This window comes from Ipomoea nil, unplaced genomic scaffold (assembly GCF_001879475.1).
Source record: "Ipomoea nil cultivar Tokyo-kokei standard unplaced genomic scaffold, Asagao_1.1 scaffold2826, whole genome shotgun sequence".
NCBI lineage: Eukaryota > Viridiplantae > Streptophyta > Magnoliopsida > Solanales > Convolvulaceae > Ipomoea > Ipomoea nil.
Genome location: NW_017619254.1, coordinates 263,038 through 281,220, shown reverse-complemented (window position 1 = coordinate 281,220; position 18,183 = coordinate 263,038). Strand labels below are relative to the sequence as shown.

At 33.5% G+C, this 18,183-nt stretch overlaps 1 protein-coding gene across 7 annotated transcripts; it reads left to right on the top strand.

Annotated features, from left to right (window-relative positions):
* Positions 1-4,893: 4,893 nt before the first annotated feature.
* On the top strand, positions 4,894-14,138 carry LOC109159213 (katanin p80 WD40 repeat-containing subunit B1 homolog). Of its 7 annotated transcripts, XM_019307293.1 has the most exons (24): positions 4,894-4,955; positions 5,028-5,148; positions 5,644-5,774; positions 6,509-6,626; positions 6,749-6,975; positions 7,053-7,155; positions 7,320-7,390; positions 7,894-7,968; positions 8,056-8,199; positions 8,327-8,498; positions 9,063-9,476; positions 10,612-10,668; positions 10,749-10,885; positions 11,024-11,128; positions 11,412-11,516; positions 11,693-11,797; positions 11,958-12,062; positions 12,218-12,322; positions 12,473-12,598; positions 12,681-12,755; positions 12,863-12,975; positions 13,197-13,313; positions 13,432-13,500; positions 13,684-14,138. In XM_019307293.1, the coding sequence occupies exons 2-24, from the start codon at positions 5,124-5,126 to the stop codon at positions 13,739-13,741; spliced, it is 2,757 nt and encodes a 918-aa protein (XP_019162838.1). In that variant the 5' UTR covers positions 4,894-4,955; positions 5,028-5,123; the 3' UTR covers positions 13,742-14,138. The 7 variants fall into 7 exon arrangements, with proteins under 7 accessions (XP_019162838.1, XP_019162839.1, XP_019162837.1 ...); XM_019307294.1 differs by having other exon boundaries at positions 4,919-5,148; positions 10,749-10,864; XM_019307292.1 differs by having other exon boundaries at positions 4,919-5,148.
* The last annotated feature ends 4,045 nt before the right edge of the window (positions 14,139-18,183 follow it).

Genomic DNA, 18,183 nt, shown 5'->3' with positions numbered 1-18,183 from the left:
GCTAACAATTAAATTACGTACAATAAACAACTTGTATGATTATTGCATGCTTAGCGGGTGAGATTTAAACAAAGTCGATTTCAAGATGTGGGTACAATGAATCTGATAGGTGGAAGAGCATACCTAAACAAGTAATTCAATACATTACATAATCACTCAAATTTAAATATTATATATTCTATTATTTTTTTAAAATTTATATCTGATGTAAAATCATATCACTATTCACTTCTTGAGAAGTTGACATTCACAGTGATATACTCTAGACGACTTATACTTTTGACCGCGCATACACCGCTTCTCAATGAAAGTCATACAAATGATAAGTATTCAACTCTAAGAGAAAAGTTCGTCCTAAAAAACTAGCCTACCAGATGGAATAATATATATAATCTTTAAACTCAAATATCAGTACGGACTCTTTGACGTAACTAACATGAGAATCACAACTAAAATTTACTCCTTTTATTTTTAAGTCTTTGATTTATGAGAAAACCTGCAACCTCTGTCATATCAGAATGTGTGTTTTTAGTGAAGCCCTTATGACCCTAACCAACAAAGGGTTGCAATGAGGTAAATCAATCTAAATTGTACTTACTTATAATTTACTATTGAAATTTTGTGATTATTAAGTTAACCGTGGGATCAATTTGGTTTGAATTTATTTTTTTTTAAAATAAAATATTGAAGGCATAGATAATGGAAACATACAGTGAAATGCCTTTTGCCCTTTTGTACCAAAGCGTGATGAGAACGTAGTGCAAAAGAAAGCATTTGTTGACACGTTATGTTGGACTTCATGGTCGATGTGACTAGATCAGATCAGATCGAATCCTGCCGGCAACACAAAAGTTAACTGTCACGTAAATCTTTTTTTATTTTTTTGAGTATTACTGACTCTGTTACATTGTAATATCGCCACATAAATTCAATTAATATGAATTGGTCTAAAATATCATATATATGTTATATGAAAAAACATTAACAAAACTTCCCAAAAAAAAAAAATCATTAATAGAACTTTTATAATTTGTCATTCAAAAAATGAAATTCTGATAATCCACTAAAAGGGTTAAGAGTCTCATTTTGATTAAATTTAAAATATTGAATTTTTTACAAGATATAATAATCGATAGAATATAATAAACATAACATAAGAATCAAATTAAAATTGTTGTTAACATTAAATATGCTTAAAATTTTATACACAGATTTACACTAGCATTCATACTGTTGAACATATATATTATACAAACATAAATATACAGTTCAAATTTTAATTGAAACAAAATATATGTATTATTCAAAATTTTAATTATGATGAAATACATTTTTTAATTCACGCATATGGATTACATGTTGGGACATTAGTTAGTAGATAAAAAATGGTGAATGTGATGATGATAATGGGTCTGGGTGATGGGCCAGCCATGATTGAAGCTTCCCTTTATACAGCCAGGAATTATCAGCCAGCTCTGACTTGATATAACTGCTGCTTCAGTCTTAATTACTTACAGGCGGAAATGCACTAAGATGGAAAAGGGAACAAATAATAATCTACTTTTACAAATCATACATTTTACTTCCCACAACCGGATATACTCTGGTTTTTTAAGTTTGAACCTCAAAAGCTAAGGTCTTTCACAATTACTAAAGACGGGTGTAGAAAGTAAATTACGGGATATATTTTAATTGACTTAAGAGTTTTATATATTTATATGAAATAATGATTTCGTTCTCTTAATGGTTACCACTATTATTCATAAGATACCCAGAAAAAGAAAATTGATGATGAGTACAAATTGTAACTATTACCTGAGGGTGTGTATATATGGACTAACCCACTCCTATATAATAGTTTGCTAATCACACAAGAGAGGTAAATCACACAAGGAAGATCTTGTGGGGTGACATCAATCGATATGGTATTGGCAATAATCAAACTTCTTACCATCTAGGTATGACAAGATGACAATTTTGGTTTATCTTTTTGCGGAGTGACAATTTTGGTTCCACTTTCTCCTTAAAACTATAACTAACATGCTTTGCACTTGCGATGCAAATTAAAGGTAATAGACTTTAGCAATATTTGTTGTTGAGGAACCAAAATCGACACCTTAATAAGAATTTAAGAGTCAATAGCACTTACATCAACAATTGAGGGACTGATTAGTCGATTGCAGCTGCTCGATTAACGATTGTTGTTGGCTACCCTAGTGTGGTGGTGTGTATAGCCCTGGAACATGTCAAGGAGGCGACGAGTGTGGTGAGAAAGGTGGTTAGTGATAATTAACGCCATGTCTCGTTGGGTTTGCTGGGGCAAGCTAGATCACATCGGTGGTTCAAACTCAACACGGATGGCACTTGTAAGAGAAGCTCGGGGTTAGCCAGCGTCGGTGGTCCCCTTCGCAACCATCAAGGTGATTAGGTCTGGGGGTTCTCGGTGAAGATTGGGTTTACTAATAGTTTCATGGCAAAACCATGGGGCCTAAGGGAAGGTTTACGCTCTACCACAAAAAAAGCTTGGACAAGATCGTTGTGAAGTTAGACTCCAAAGCGGTAACGGAAGCTTTCAGGGATAATCTGGACAATGATGAAGATCATAGCTTCTTAATCTTGGACTGCAAGTTTCTGGCTGCTAAGTTCTCTCATCTTAGAGTCACGCATGTCCTGCAGCCTGCTGGAAAGTAACAAATGTGCTGATTTCCTTGTCAACTTGGGACAAATAGGAGGTTGGGAAACAACATTATGGGATAACCCGCTGGAAGATTTAATCACTTTTCTCCTGACAGATATGGGTGGAGCGTCTACCCGGAGAATCCGTTAATTTGATGTCAACCCTCTTGTTCTTCAAAAAAAAAAAAAAAAAAAAAATAGAAAAAAACAAAAGAAAAAAAAAACTATGTTCGCTTAAATTTTCTTTGATGTTACCATTTGTCTGCCCACACAACATTAATTACTATGTCTAAGTACCCTTTAATACCAATTAACATAGTCTGTTGTCCTAGTTTGAAGTCACACTTGATTTCTTAGGTGGGATATTCCTTTCAAGCCATAGCTATAATATTCAATATATAGTTGGTAGATTGTCATAATCCTATTTCACATTGCAAAGCATATGCATATATTGCCTAAATTTAGTGTTCAAAAGTGTAATAAATATCGTCCATCTACTATACTCAGCATTAATTTGGTCCAACATAACAACTTTACAAGTACAATTAATAAATCTACATAATTGCCTATACATGCATAAACATAGTAATTGTTGATTAAGGCAACCTAACTAGATTAATTTGAATAGTTGGCTTGATAGCCACAAGATTTCAAGTTTTATTCTTTGAATGAGCTGTCTATTGACCTTTTTGGTTTGAATTGGTGAATTATAAGCAGCCTAGGTTTATTTATCTTTCTGTGATATTTTACCAACTAAAATCACGATACTGATTTTATCCAAAATGCATATTCGGACAACATATCGATACACATTTTATACTGTTTAATTTAGTTGATTTTATAAGTCAATCATAATGAATGTTTTTTTTTTTTTTTTTGGTTAGGTATACTTGTAACTGAGATTTTTTTTTTTTTTTAATATTAAGAAATTTGATGAGATTGTTGACCCTACTTATAATTGAGACATGGAGCATACTAATAGCTATTCTTGATCTTTAAAATCCAAGTTGACTTACAAACTCTGAAGTTGTCCATTCCAGTTTTGGATGATACATTTGTATTATTTGTAACAAACTATAACTGTATAAAATTCCCAGAATGGATGATGACATACATTATTTCCATTATTTTAATATAAGCATAAAAGGATACAACAAATCTCAATCCCCTAACTACTAACATCATCATCAAATTACAAAGCAGAATACTATAACAAACCTTGATTATGTCAATTTTAAGTAGGTCAGTAGGTATGCAAGCCAAGAATAAAAAGAAATGTTGATTGCATAAAAAACAAAATTATACTCCACACTGCAGATGATGAGGTGGATGTTGAGTCCATAAAAAATTGAAAAAGAAAAAACTCAACTTACGAGAATGCTCTAATATACGGCTATTTCAATCTTATCATTGGCTCAAAAATTTAGAGAAAATTAGGCCTATTTATTCCGTATTTTTATATTTATTGACAAATTTCATAATGAGAATAAAATTGTGGCAGAAAATATTATGGGGAATATTACCAACTAGAAAATACATAATAGTGGCCGGGAACTATCTACAGGTCAATGCTATAGAATTATACTTTTAAAAAATTAAAATGGAGGAAAAAAAAAAAAAAAAAACAAACATTCTGGGAAGAATTGGTGGTCCAGAAAGTATGAGATAATCACATGTAATGTAGTTGTGGTGCCAGAATTTTACTGCCAAAATTCCCCATCAATCAAAATCCAAAGAAGAAAGATAAAGATTGAATTTTTTTAAGGTCGCTGTAGGGTATGGAAATCTATGGTTTGGAATCGCGGTACGTCCTCTTCTACAAAGTATTATACAAAAGAAACCACTGAAAAAGCTTGTAGAAAAGGACATGGACTGATACAGTGCAGTAAGTTTCGTGGGTTATGTCCAAAACACGAAGTAAAGATCCTGGTAAATTGTTTCTAGAGTGGTAAATTACTAAATTATGGATAAAGAACAGTTTTAATGTAAGAGTTACACTAAATATGACAGGTTCAATACCAGATACTAATGGACTACTCAATCATTATGATCCTTAAACTATTTCGTGGGACTAGAGAATTTTGCATTTTGGGCAAAGAATCTTGGTAAAAAAGTAGGAGAAGATGTTTACTTTTACCCCTCTTCCTATTTCTCTGACTAAAATGTAATCTGAAATCCAAACGCGATTCTCAGAACTAGGTGGTCCGAGTCTACCGACTAGTTTTTAAAAGCAAAAACACATTTTTTGCTTTCCTTTTGGAGGCCCCCCTCAGACTCAGGTGTGGTCTTGTGAAATTTTCCATTTCTTCCAACTTCTTTAATCTCTCTACTCTGAGCTAATCGGTTCCCAGCTTTTTTTCTCGCTGGATTTCTGCTCCGCGGCTGCGGAACGCCCCACTCCGTCCTCCAAGTCTTGATTTTCCGGTCAATTCAGTCGTTTCTTTCGGATGGCGAAGCGTGGATATAAATTGCGTATCCTTTTTTCTGTTTTTCTTTGGGTTTTAAGTAAATGAGCTTAAGTTCTGTATGGGTTTAGTTTATTTTTATATGATCTGTTGGAATTTTGGTTTATTTGAGTAAGAATTGTGTTTGATAGTAATTTTATCGGATCTCGGTTGTTGGGAGAGCTGAAGTGGGAGCTTTGGGCGAAGAGGGATTTTGGTGATTCTTCTCCTGAACTGTTTCTGAAAATGGTAGGGGAGCTTAAGCAAGTAGAGTGCAAGTGGATTTTTATTTTTATTTTTTTATTTTTTTTATATCTATTTGCTGCATTTCCATGGCAGCTAGGGAGAGCTTGAGCTTCCTGACCACTGTAATTGAACAGAGGAGAATTAAGATTAATGTTTTCTAGTATTCTTTTTCTCCACATTTTTCACAAGGAAGATATTCTTAGGAGTTTTATGTTGTTGAAGAATCTATACAGAAAGTTAAACGTTACTTTGTGGTTCTTGACTGGAATGAATATAGAGGAGTTTGTGGCGCATTCCGGGAATGTGAACTGTTTAAGGTTTGGGAAGAAGACATGTCGGATGTTCCTCACTGGGGGTGATGATCACAGTGTGAATCTTTGGTCCATTGGCAAACCAACCTCCACATCTGTAAGTTAAAAATCTGATCTTTTTTGTAGTTTATGCTTGCATATGGAATCCAAATATCCAGTACGGTTAATTCAAGTATGATTATTTCTTTGCAATTGTCTCTTTTTTATTTTCCCTTTTCCCCATTTGTTCACCAAAAATGAATTTCATATTCCAAGATCAAAATATATGAAAGAATTCGGGAGAAAAGGAATGTACGTGTGTCATTATTAATAGTATTATCATATTTTATTATTTTAATGTGAAGAACAAACTAACATTGTATTCAATAGTTATTTAGTATTTCAACTCGGTTTGAATTTATTAGTTTTTAAGTTGTTATTATTAGTTCCTGAATGGTTCCACACATGTTTAGTTATTTATAACCATTTATGTTGGAATACCATTCCTTAAAAAATGTGTATATAATAAAGTGATAATATCTTGTTATTTCATTGTGAGAGATTTAATGGACTGCTTGAGTGACTTAACTACACTTTTGATCCATGTATTTCTCATTACAAATTTAGAATCCTTGAGGTTGCTGTTATTTCATGTAGTTGATAGTGAATATATGTGTAGCCAATTATTAAATGCGCCCTTATTGTGGGAAGTGCTGAACAATTGTCATAGCATATACTTAACAGAGTTGTTGGCCAAAGAAGATTGATGACTTGATGTTATAAATGACATCAATGATCACAATATTTACCTGTGTAACTAAGTGTTATTGTCTTTGTAAACTGTCTTTACAGACCCTATCTGGCCACACAAGTCCAGTAGAGTCTATAGCTTTTGATTCAGCTGAGATTTTAGTGGCTGCTGGATCTTCATCCGGATTAATAAAGCTGTGGGATCTAGAAGATACAAAAAGTAAGTTTGCCTTTCAAATTAGGTTCTTCGGTGAATTAGTTGCATGTGTCTATTATTCTACAAGTATGAGATTAAAAAACTGCAACTTGACTTCTAATCTGTCTATTATTCTTGAAGTGTAGTGATTCGCACGCTTAGTGGACACAGATCCTATTGCACTGCTCTTGAATTTCATCCATTTGGTGAATTTTTTGCTTCTGGTTCTATGGACACTAATCTAAAGATATGGGATATAAGAAAGAAAGGATGCATACACACATACAAAGGGCACACGCGAGGAATTAGCACCATAAGATTCACTCCTGATGGTCGGTGGGTAGTCTCTGGTGGATTCGACAATGTTGTTAAGGTACTTTTTATGCTTTGGAATAAAGGATCATTTTTCTTTGCTTTAACCATAGCATGAACCCTTTTACCTTTGGACAGATATGGGATCTAACGGCTGGAAAGCTTTTACATGATTTCAAGTTCCATGAAGGACATATTCGATCCATAGATTTCCATCCTCTTGAGTTTCTTCTAGCAACAGGTGCGAGTGAAACCTTTCTACCTTAGGACTACATTACAATGCAGTTTGCTCATTTATTCATGTATATTTTCTTTTTATGCTAGTTGCTAGACATGCTCCTTTCTCTTAAACATTTTGTGGTTTTATTTTTATGCTTTTAATCCAATGCTCTAGATTTTTTCCAGGTTCAGCGGACCGAACTGTACAGTTTTGGGATTTGGAAACTTTTGAAATGATTGGATCTGTGAGACGTGAGGTATGCGAGCCCTTCTTTTCACCCTGATGTGTATCTAAGATAACTATGAATTGAACTTCATCATTCATATTTCCTTAATGTGTGTGTAATGAGATCTCTATTCTCAAAATTTTATATGGAGAAGGAGAACAATTTCCTTTTATGGGTTTTTAAATCATTGCTTTGTTAGCCAATTTGGATGTATAAGTTATTAACTCCCTAATGAGAGCATAGGGCTTAGTTTGTAACGTCTACGCATAGTTTATTTTGTCGTACTTCCTCTTTTAGTTTTGATGTTATTTGAAAATTTGCCCATTGGACTCCCATATCACCAGAAGGTATTGTTATGAAAACTGTTTGAGGTAATTATGTTTCTCCTTCTCTGTAGTTTGTGTTCGAAATTTTAATGTTTAACTTAAAAAGTCAGAATTCTATGACATTGCGTTTTCAGTTTTGGCTGTATTTTAATTTGATCATAATACCCAGAGCTTTATACAGATCGTATGGCTTTGCTTGTCTTACAGGCTACAGGAGTACGGTCAATTGCCTTTCATCCTGATGGAAGGACTTTATTTTGTGGACTAGATGATAGTTTGAAGGTTTAACTCTGACCATTTTTTAAATTCCCTTTCTTACATTGAAAACTGAAAGTAGTACTTACATCAATGGCTTCCTCTGAACTCTAGGTTTATTCATGGGAACCTGTAATTTGTCATGATTCCATTGATATGGGATGGTCAACGCTTGGTGATCTCTGCATTCATGATGGAAAACTTTTGGGTGGTACATATTACCAAAACTCAGTTGGAGTTTGGGTGGCAGATATTTCGGTACTTGCCTTAATTACGTCAACATATGATAACTCAATTCATTACCTTTTATAATTGTTTTTCTTGCTTCCCATATTGAGGTATTCTTTTGTTGTCCCCTTTATAATGCCTTTTTTTTTCCTGTCAGCTCATTGAACCCTATGGTATGAATGCTGAGCGGAATTGCAACTTGGAGCAGAAACGTGAACACAAGGAAAGTACTGTGGAGATGTTAGGGAACAATAGAAGTTCAAATTCTAGTCTTCGCTGCTCATCTCCTGATTTTGATTCCAAAGAGATAAAGAATATATATGTTGACAGTAAGTTGCTGAATCATGAACTCATTACATTACCCTTACTGACAAAATAAAAAAGTGAAAATGAAAATAACTAAGACAAAGTGAAAGAGGAAGGGGAACCAAGAGCGAGAGAGAGACCTTTAATATTTGGGGAATCCCATATTAACATTAAAGATATGTTGATAAGTATATAATTATCGCCATATTCTAAGAACGCTTTTTCTTTACTAATCTTGTCCATTCAAAATGTTTACTCCATTTAGATTTGCATGAGACATTATAATAGCCTAAGCAAATTTGCTTTTTAATTATGGTTAACTCTGCCAAAGCAGGAAATAGATCCATTAACTTATTGTGTATCTCACCTTGTAATGGATTTAAATGCCAAAAGCCGAGACTTAGAGCATGTAGAATACATTATATCTCATGTGGCTTTTATCTGAAAACTTCATTAAAACTATGCTAAGAGTGCTATTTTACTCTTGAAAGAAGCTACCATTTTCTGTCATCATTTTGTTCCTTGATTCTGCAATTTCAGGGAGCATTTTCATATCCAGATTTTTGGTATAATATTTAATTATGCAGGTGAAGATCCTGTCACTACAAAGAAGGTTGGTTCATTTCCACCTCCTGAAGTTATTCCATCGCCTGATCCTAAGGAGAGTGATCTTCTATCCACTCAGAAGCAGAATTCTGTTAAAGTATTGCACACAAAACCTACCAACAATAAATCTTTCATTGCCCCAGTTCTTGTGCCTCATGATAGTCCAGATGGAAAAGACTTTGCCAGTTCTAGAAGGGAAAGTATTTCCACTACCAGGGCCAGTGCGCCTAAGCCATCTCATTTAAGACGGCCATCAAACAACTTTGATATGGAGAAGACAATTGAAACAGAGTTAGCTGAGAATGTCTCGAAGGAAAATGACTCAACAATTAAAAATGATGAAGAGAAGTCTGAGAAAACCTCGTTACTGTCAGCAATTCCAGATCAGGGAAATGGTCAGTTTGTTGATCTTTTCATCTTGAATTCCTTCTATTTTGCGTGTTTACTTCTTTAACTCACCAACCAGACAATTGTGGCCTAAAAGTAAAGTGTTATCATTGCTTTGGAAATTTATAAGATTACCAGGTTGAAGATATTATTTTATTGCTTTCGATTAATGATTCTTCGTTACATACTCTCTATATATCCCTCAAAACCTATCCTAATTACTACTTTTGGATATCTCATAAAATGTCATGTAAAATAAATTGAATGTGTTTTATATATTTATTTCCAACAATACCCCTCTTCTTAAATCGAAACAAAAGATAGAAGAAAAGAATACTACATACTACATACTACATACTACATTCAATAAAAAGGCAGTTATGGAACCGTACAGTTATATTAATGGCCAATTATGCATTAAATACTGTTTCTTAATTCTCTGTAATTTCCTTATTATGACAATTTTTTAGTGATAGAAGTTTTGTATACATTGCGTTTCTGGAAGTATTACTATGTATCATGCTTGGTATATGAAGAAATTCTGGAATCCTGAGGAATATAACCCAATAAATGAAACAGAAGAATTGTAGGAAGAAGAGCCAGCATCAAGTTTTATTTTGGTTTAAAATTAGCAGGTGTTTAAAACAAGATGATGTAGGTGCTGCAGTTACCATGATTTTTTCCTTGCAGAGTTACCTGTATTAATTATTGATACTCTCACAGAAGGGAATGGATCTGAAGTTTCGTGAAATTTTATCCTTATAAAGGAACCCAATTTATCACTCTAAAAGGAAAACTTAAAGATGGGATGGAATTTGTCTTTTAAACTTTTTGTTTGAAGTTGAGGATTTAATTGATATTGTAATTTCTCTCAGCAAGACTTGGAGAGTTGGAGATCTGTCAATATGTTGGCTGCCAATTCCTTCCAAAAGTTAATAATAAAAACTTTCTGCACTCGTTTTTGTAGATTTTACCTGTTTATTACTTCTAACTTTGATATCCACTTCCCAGACTGGTGACATCTTTTTAAATTACCAGTACTGGTCTTCCTTTTCTATCGTTTACCTGTTTATTAGCTGAGAAAGTGCATTGCCACATGCATTTCATAGCAACTAAATTATTTCTGTTATCAAAATGTGTCAGGTGATGCTGCCTTGGAGAGCACTAAAGGGTTGAGTTCTGTTAAAGTTGTCAATGGAGGTGACCATCAGATACAAGTACATGCATTTTTTACAGTGACATAATTAATCTAATATAATTTATACCATTTTTATTGGCAGTGGCTGTGGTGCGAGGAAGGACACGCAGTCTGGTTGAGAGATTTGAGAGAAGAGAGATATTGCAAGTTAATGATGCTAGCAGTCCTGAAACAGTTCTTTGTCCTAAACCTGAGGAAGTAAAAACATCCCCTTTACCGGTAGAATATTTTGCTTATGTTTAGTATTATTCTGTTATCATATCTAAGATTTTATAGAACTTGAAGGCTTGCAAAAAGTAATTTTATGTACTTACGGTGGCACTCCACTTTGACCTTTTTTTAATTGGTTCCTTTTAGGTTGAGAGGGTTGATAGAACGGGAAGGTCAAAAGCTGATGATTCCCCTACTACTGATACAGTTCCTCATTCTAAACCTGAGGAAACAAAACTACCTCCTTTGCCTGTAAGTTTTTGTTCCTCTTTTTAATATTCTTTTGTTACTATATCTTTATAGTATCCAATATAGAGAATTATAGATAGTGGAATTCAACGGAAATCATATTTGAGGAAGCAAAAACATCCCCTTTAACGGTAGAATATTATGCTTATGTTTAGTATTATTCTGTTATCATATCTAAGATCTTCTAGAACTTAAAAGTACTACCATGAAGGCTTGCAAAAAGTTGTTTTATGTACTTAAGGTGGGCACTCCACTTTGACCTTTTCTTTAATTGGCTTCCTTTTAGGTTGAGAGGGTTGACAGAACAGGAAGGTTAAAAGCTGATGATTCCCGTACTACTGAAACAGTTCCTCATTCTAAACCTGAGGAAACAAAACCACCTCCTTCACCTGTAAGCTTTTGTTCCTCTTTTAATATTCTTTTGTTACTATATCTTTATAGTATCCAATATAGAGAATTATATATAGAGGAAATCAACGGAAATAATCAAAAAATATTTGAAGGACTATTGGTTCAACTGTGCAAGTAGTGTGCATTGAACTTTTCTTTTCTTGAGCTTCTTTGTAGGTTGAGAAATTTGATAGGAGAGAAAAGTTGAAGGCTGATGCTGCACAAATTCGTGAATCAGTTCCTCGTTCTAAACCTGAGCAAACAAAAACACCTCCTTCGCCTGTAAGATTTTGTTCCTCTTTTAATACTTTTGTTACTGCATCTTTATAGTATCCAATAATTATAGATAGAGGAAATCGATGGAAATAATATTTGAAGTACTAATGGTGCAACCGTGCAAGTAGTGTGCATTGACCTTTTCTTTTATTGAGTTTCTTTGTAGATCAAGAGATTTGATAGACGGGAGAGATTGAGAGCTGATGCTGCACGAATTCATAGTACAGTAACTCATTCTAAACCTGAGGAAGCAAGACGATCTCCTTTGCCGGTATGGTTTTATGCTTCCTTTTAGTTTTCTTTCTTTCTTTCTTTCTTTCTTTTTTTTTTTTTTTTTTTTTTTTTTTTTTTTTTTGGGTACTAGTGATGATGCATTGTTAGTACTCTGCATTGACCTTTTTCTTTTATCATGAGTTCCCCTCATAGGTTGAGAGATTTGATCGAAGAGAGAGGTTGAGAGCTGGTGATGCTCATAGTTCTGATACAGTTCCGTCCTCTAAACCTGAGGAAGCAAAAGAAACCCCTTTGCCGGTAGGATTTATGCTTCCTTTGTAGCGTTCTTATTTGATAATGCCTTCATAGTGGTATAAATAGTTTTTGTTCCTACCGCATGCTGTACATTTGTTATGGCACACTTGGTCGGTCCAATTCAGCCAACTCTCACATGCTGAGTATATGCAGATTACTAATACGCAAATTGTGGGAAGGGCTGAAACAGCTGAAAGTGATAATAATATCATTGAAAATCTGATGCAAAATCATGACACCCTTTTAAGTACATTTAGGTCGCGCCTGACAAAGTTGCAGGTAACTTTTTGCTGTCAGGGAAATTTGAGAATCCATATATCTTCTTTCGAGTCTGATAATGATCTTTCTGATTACCTTGCAGGTAGTTCGACATTTTTGGGAACGGAATGACATTAAGGGTGCTATCAATGCCTTGAAAAAGTTGCCTGATCATTCTGTGAGTATTCAACGGAGAATGTTCAAAATGTTTGCTTAATTTCTTAACAATGGGTTGCATTTATTCAAGAAATTTAACATGTTTCCTACTAATGTCGTATGGCACAGGTACAAGCAGATGTAGTCAGTGTTCTGATTGAAAGAATGGAGGTTATTACCTTAGAGTTGTTTTCTTCTTTACTTCCTGTGCTATTGGCCTTACTAGACAGCAAGATTGAAAGGTAACTAATAATGCACAACTTATGATTCTTTGGACTGCAATAGATAGAGAAAGTATAGAACAGATACTACCTTGTAATAGAGTCAATAGTACTCAAAAAAAAAAATAAATAAATAAACTTATGATGTGTATCAGAGGACGGTGGAGTCGTTTTTTTTATGGTAATATTCCACTTAAAATCACATAACCTGTGTTCCGCCTTTTATTTCCTCACTTTTGTAGACATGCAAATGTTTCTCTAGAGATGCTGTTGAAGCTCGTGGCAATCTTTGGTCCAGTGGTCCGATCAGCTGCTTCTGCACGTCCATCTGTAGGTGTTGATCTTCATGCCGAGCAGAGGTATATGGTTATCAAGATTAAGCATATTGTGTGTGCTTTTTCTTCCGTTTTACTGTGTGGACGAGTGTATATAAAATCTAACGGTGCAGCTTATAAGCGTTTGAAATTTGTTTGACAGAATTGAGTGCTGCAGACAGTGCTTGGCGCATCTCCAAATTATCCAACAGATTATTCCGACACTCATACAGTAAGTCCCCTTTCTTGAATGGTTGGAAAGTCTAGAAAATTAAAAATAGACACCGTAAAGACCATAACCAATCCCCAATCCCCAATCCCCAATCCCCGGAAAAATCTCTAGTAAAATAACATCGACTTCTTGTTTATGTATACATTTTGTCTGCTCAGCTGTCTTGCGTAAATTGTATTGTAGGAGGGGTGGTTTGGTGGCAAAATCTGCACTTCAACTAAATCTTGTTCTTCAGCAATGATAAGATAATCTGCACATTTTCATCTTACTACTCATCAAGGGGCACTCTTGTGTACAATCTGGGGATATCGCAGTTTTGTCCATATGATTTCCGTCTTTTGCTGCCAATTCTCGGCCTCCTTTCGGGTAGCCATTAAGCCGAGGCCCGAGGGGAGCATGCATGAGCGTGACCATATCCGTATATCACCCCAGCTTGGGGTTCGAGAAAATCCTATGTTCTTGGCTTCAGGCGTTTTTGTAGTACCCAACAACTGATAATATGCCTTTGCAGATATTGTAGCAAGAATTTGTGCTCCAATAGTTCAATTTGTATGTAATAGCTCAAATTCAATGGGATGTATACATACACTTCAATCCTTTAATGATATATATATAAATCTTTCATTTGGCTGACTTTCTGTCCATAAATCTCGTTCGTATGTAATAGTTTCCAAACTATACAGGAGAGTTAAACTGTAAGTCTTCCTCAAAACGCTAACCCGGAATACTGCATTTTGCAGCATTTGGAATTTCAACGGTTTAGAGCAATCCCATTGAATTACCAAACGAAATTTTTGGTGTTTTGACATGATCAAAACGTCAAAAATGACGGATCCATCAGTTATTAAACAAGCCTTAAATCATAATTGATACGACGTATTTTAATTGATTGACAATTAAATTAAAAATTACATGAATAATTTCCGGATTAAGTTAAATTAAGAATTACATGAATAATTTCCGGATTAAGTTGACGTATTTTGATTGATTGTTCAATCTAGGGGTGTTCAATCGGTTAACCGTTCGGTTAACCGAACCGTTTTAACCGAACCGAATTAACCGAAGTTTTTTTTCCTTTAACCGTTAACCGAACCGAAGTTTGCTCTACCGAATTCACCGAACCGAAATTTTTTTCGGTTAATCGGTCGGTTAACCGATTAACCGAACTTTTTAAAGCTAAAATTTAAAATTCAAAAAATAACACCTAAAATAATAAATCTAATTAAAATAAAATACATATCATAATAAATTCATAACAAAATATACAAAAACATTAATTAGAAACTCCAAACATCCATAACTTCAAATTAGTATTTATATTTATATTATTATTTATATATATATTAAAAACTTCGGTTAACCGTTCGGTTAATTCGGTTAACCGACCTTTCGAACCGAATTAACCGTTAACCGAAGTTTTAAAATTCCTTTAACCATTAACCGAACCGAAAAAGTTCGGTTCGAAAACGGTTAACCGAACTTTGTCGGTTCGGTCGGTTAACCGAAAATTATCCGAAATTTGCACACCCCTAGTTCAATCGACAATTCCAGAGTAATAAATAATTTTCAATTTAGTCCCTTAACTAATAAATTTGTTAAACTTTTTTTTTTTTTACTGCAATAAATTGGTTAACTTAATCGGCAATTTATATCGTGCACCACGGTGCACATAGCAATGGACGTGGTGCACATAGCAATGTGCGTCCAGGCACAAAACGCGCGAGTTTCAATTGCTGACGTCATTTCGTCCGTTCAAACGGCCGAAACCCCATTATGTATATTAAGTTAAACATTTCTGTGTATTATGTTTATGAGTTTATGTGTATTCAGTTAAGAGTTTCTGTGTATTTAGTTAAGAGTTTCTGTGTATTCAGTTAAAAGTTTTTGTGTATGTAGTTAAGAGTTTCTATGTATTCAGTTAAGAGTTTCTGTGTATTTAAGTTAAGAGTTTTTGTGTATTCAGTTAAGAGTTTATGTGTATATGTAGTTAAGAGTTTCTGTGTATTATGTACCATGTTAGATTATGTGTATTCTGTTATGAGTTTATGTGTATCCGAAACAGAAGTTTTTTTTTTTTTTTTTGGACCATGTACCAAAATGATGTCGTTTTGGGAGCGCGGAGCGCACATTGCTATGTAGTGCATGGTATAACGATTGAACTTAATCTTTATACTATAAAAAATCTAGTGATAGGATTAAGTTAACTTGTCAATCCCGTATCTTAAGACATCTTACCTGGCTGAATAATGTCACAACAAATGATATCGATTTATACCAGATATTTTGCACCATTAATTTTGACAACTTGAGAGTAGACTACTCCCCCTATCTTCCCACAAAAATTGCCTAAAAATATAAATGACAAAAGAATGGAAAAAAAAGATATATGGATCACCTAACCAATTCCCAAAACTGATAAGATCGTAGAGTATCAAGCAATTGAGAAAGAAAGAAATGGTAAAATTTTGAAAAGTGACATTGTAACAACTGCAAAAAAACTATGGCCGCTTTAAGTACAAAATCCAGTAGTTTAAATAAACTGAATTTCTTGTGTTTAATTGATCTAAAAAGGGGTGAGTTTAGAAAGATTACGTTGTTTGTACCGTGTACAAGTCATAAAATTTTGAAAAGGGTTTAAATTTATATTGGGAATTATATATGGGGTTATACCGAGTGCGAGTGCAAGAGACATCAATGTCGATTAGCTTCTTAAATTTTTTTTATTTACGAGAAAACTTACAGTCACTATCCGAAGGTGCGCTCTGGGTGAAGGAAGCCTTGTGACTCTAGTAGGCAAAAGACCACAAGGAGCTAAATCAGTCTAGGTTGCCCATAACTGACTGAATCATAGACTGGTAAAGTTGAACTTAGAGCCTTATGGTTACTGTCAGACCAACTTAGATGGGATTTGTCCTCTATATATATTTCTATTAATAACGTCTTTGGTAGGTTCATAAGCTTTGATTTACTAACAGCCATAAAATGCAGGATTTGAATCGTACCAAGGACTCTACTCTGCAATTTATCTCCTCCATGACTCCATCCGTCTCTAGGGTTGGAGCGGTGAGGAACCATTAAGTATGGTTTCAAATTTATATATCTATTAATAACCATTATTTAACATTTTATCTCTATTTTTCGTTCATATATATACAAAAGCAGGTTAAACACATGTATCCTAAATATTCTTTTTCATCAATTTTCTACAAAATATAATAACGCGAATTGGGGAAGTTTTCCTTAAATTTAATGTTTTTATAACATAGAAAAACGACTTTTGCAAGTAAACGATTAAACTTATTAGCAATCTTTATTAGTCTCATATAATTTTTGCTTGATTGCATGGAGATGCTTTTTGTTAAGCAACCTTAGCTTTACACCTATAATTTTTCCATTAGTACTCTAATCGATTTTTTTTTCCAACAAAATTTTCAAATACGGAGTATATATTATTTATCCAAATAGGATAGTTTTAAACTTATTTCTTAAACTATGATACTTTTTTGTCATGTCAATATTTTGTCACATGTATGAGTTGTCATTGTCAAATCACACGATTTGTGTTATGTCATACGCAAGCCACATTATATTTTCATTTTAAAATGTCACTCCATAATTTCAATAAACTTTTTTTAAAAAGTAGTATATACATATATGAGATTATGAGTTTATTCAACTATTTGTCTCTTGATTAAAATGATATTTTTCATTTTTTATATCAATGAATTTAGTTTACTCTATTTTAAACCGACTTTACATAATGTATGTTTAATTTAGTTTTTGTTTAACAACTAAATTAAGTAACTGTAATTCAAATAAAAATATTAACACCATATTTCATGAATCATACACTCTCTCGACCAACACGTAAAGAATTTTCTCTAAACTCTCAAAATCCATTAATCATTAAGTCTATTATAAATGCACAAAATCAAAATGATTCAATATGCTAGAAAGAAATTAAGTTTATCTTGCTTCCATTAAGTTAGGATTTTAAGATTTTATTTAAACAAAAACTAAATTAAACATACATTATGTAAGTAAACGATTAAACTTATTAGCAACCGACTTTAGTTTTTAGTACTCAAAGCCATAATGTATGTTTAATTTAGTTTTTGTTTAACAACCGACTTTACTCTATTGAATTACAGTCACTTGATTTAGTTACAATTTTTTTACTTATTAGATTAATTTAATCACATATAATGCAATATTTTAACTATATGCTATAATACACAACTTAATTAGTTGCATTAAGCCATGCAAATTTTGGCGCAAATATAATAAATATAGGTAAATTTAAAGTAGAATTTTTTTTTTTCTTTCAATATTCTATAGTGTATGAATCTCTAATTTCAGTTATTAGATAAAGATTTGTAAGACATTCTCACACCTAATATTTACTATTATTTATTCAGGACACCTCAGTGTATATATAATATTTATTTATCATATTTGAATTTAATATTTCTTAAATTTTGCATATTCATAAAAAAATACTTTACTTCATGGCCTCAACAGCCGTGGCAGTGACATGAAACTAACATTCTGAGCTCTCTCTTCCTCCCATAAAAGGTGGCGCTTCCTGCACTTTCATCTGCCATGCCTCCTTCCACTTCTTGAATCTTTGACAGCCGCCAAAACAGGCATGTAAACATTAATTTCTCTGTATACTAGTTGACA

Coding starts and splice junctions, on each gene's coding strand:
- LOC109159213 (XM_019307293.1), top strand. CDS start 5,124: ATGGCGAAGCGTGGATATAAATTGC. Junction 6,627..6,748: donor GGATCTAGAAGATACAAAAA/GTAAGTTTGCCT, acceptor CTTGAAGTGTAG/TGATTCGCACGCTTAGTGGA. Junction 10,886..11,023: donor TAAAAACATCCCCTTTACCG/GTAGAATATTTT, acceptor GGTTCCTTTTAG/GTTGAGAGGGTTGATAGAAC.